The 1,626-nt window shown below is 62.2% G+C and overlaps 1 protein-coding gene across 1 annotated transcript; it reads right to left on the bottom strand.

Annotated features, from left to right (window-relative positions):
* Positions 1 to 39: 39 nt before the first annotated feature.
* LOC108491958 (extensin-like) lies at positions 40 to 1,289 on the bottom strand (the record flags this gene model as incomplete). Its single annotated transcript, XM_017803744.1, has 2 exons — positions 40 to 829; positions 1,013 to 1,289. Coding segments are annotated over 2 exons (1,067 nt in total), but the record flags the coding sequence as incomplete, so codon positions are not given.
* Between the last annotated feature and the right edge of the window lie 337 nt (positions 1,290 to 1,626).

The following is a 1,626-nucleotide window of genomic DNA, read 5'->3' as shown; positions in this document are numbered from 1 at the left end:
AAAATACGGGGGAGGGACCCCCCAGGTGGGAGGGGGGACCCAAAATAAGGGGGGGGGACCCCGAAATAAGGGGGAGACCCCAAATAAGGGGGAGACCCCAAATAAGGGGGGGGACCCCAAATAAGGGGGGGGGACCCCAAAATGGGGAGGGGGACCCTGAAATGGGGGGGGACCCCAAAATAAGGGGGAGGGACCCCCCAGGTGGGAGGGGGGGCCCAAAATAAGGGGAGACCCCAAATAAGGGGGGGGGACCCCAAAATAAAGGGGGGAGACCCCAAATAAGGGGAGACCCCAAATAAGGGGGGGGGACCCCAAAATAAGGGGGAGAGACCCCAAATAAGGGGGGAGACCCCAAAATGGGGAGGGGGACCCTGAAATGGGGGGGGGACCCCAAAATAAGGGGGAGGGACCCCCCAGGTGGGAGGGGGGGGTCCCAAAATCAGGGGGGGACCCCGAAATAAGGGGAGGGACCCCAAAATGGGGAGGGGACCCTGAAATGGGAGGGGGGGACCCCAAAATAAGGGGAGACCCCAAAATAAGGGGGAGGGACCCCCCCAGGTGGGAGGGGGGGGCCCAAAATAAAGGGGGGAGACCCCAAAATAAAGGGAGACCCCAAATAAGGGGGGGGACCCCAAAATACGGGGGAGGGACCCCCCAGGTGGGAGGGGGGGACCCCAAAATAAGGGGAGACCCCAAATAAGGGGGGAGACCCCAAATAAGGGGGGGGGACCCCGAAATAAGGGGGAGGGACCCCCCAGGTGGGAGGGGGGTCCCAAAATCAGGGGGGAGACCCCAAAATAAAGGGAGACCCCAAATACAAGGGGGAGACCCCAAAATAAAGGGGGGAGACCCCCCAGGTGGGAGGGGGGACCCCAAAATAAAGGGAGACCCCAAATAAGGGGGGGGGACCCCAAAATAAGGGGGAGGGACCCCCCAGGTGGGAGGGGGGACCCCAAAATAAAGGGGGGAGACCCCTAAATGGGGAGGGGGGACCCCAAATAAGGGGGGGGACCCCAAAATAAAGGGGGAGGGACCCCCCAGGTGGGAGGGGGGGTCCCAAAATCAGGGGAGGACCCCAAATAAGGGGGGGACCCCAAAATAAAGGGAGACCCCAAATACGAGGGGGGGACCCCAAAATAAGGGGGAGGGACCCCCAGGTGGGAGGGGGGACCCCAAAATGGGGAGGGGGACCCTGAAATGGGGGGGGACCCCAAAATAAAGGAAGACCCCAAATACGAGGGGGGGACCCCAAAATAAAGGGGGGAGACCCCAAATAAGGGGGGAGGACCCTGAAATGGGGAGGGGGATCCTTAAACGGGGGGGACCCCAAAATAAGGGGGGGACCCCTAAATGGGGAGGGGGGACCCCGAAATGGGAGGGGGGGACCCCAAAATAAGGGGGGACCCCCCGAGTGTGAGGGGACCCCAAATTAGGGGGGGATCCCCAAATTGGGGGGTCCTTCCTTTGGGGTCCCGTCTGGGCATTAAATCCCCCCCAAAGAGGGGGAGGGGACCCCAAAAAAGGGGGAGGGGCCCCCAAATTGGGGGGGTGGGGTCACGGGGGGGTTTTGGGGGTCTCAGGAGGGTTTTTGGGGGTCTCAGGAGGGTTTTTGGGATTTTGGGGGGT

Source organism: Lepidothrix coronata, unplaced genomic scaffold (genome assembly GCF_001604755.1).
Source record: "Lepidothrix coronata isolate B3197 unplaced genomic scaffold, Lepidothrix_coronata-1.0 Scaffold3334, whole genome shotgun sequence".
Taxonomy (NCBI): domain Eukaryota; kingdom Metazoa; phylum Chordata; class Aves; order Passeriformes; family Pipridae; genus Lepidothrix; species Lepidothrix coronata.
This window is presented reverse-complemented; position numbering and strand designations above follow the sequence as displayed.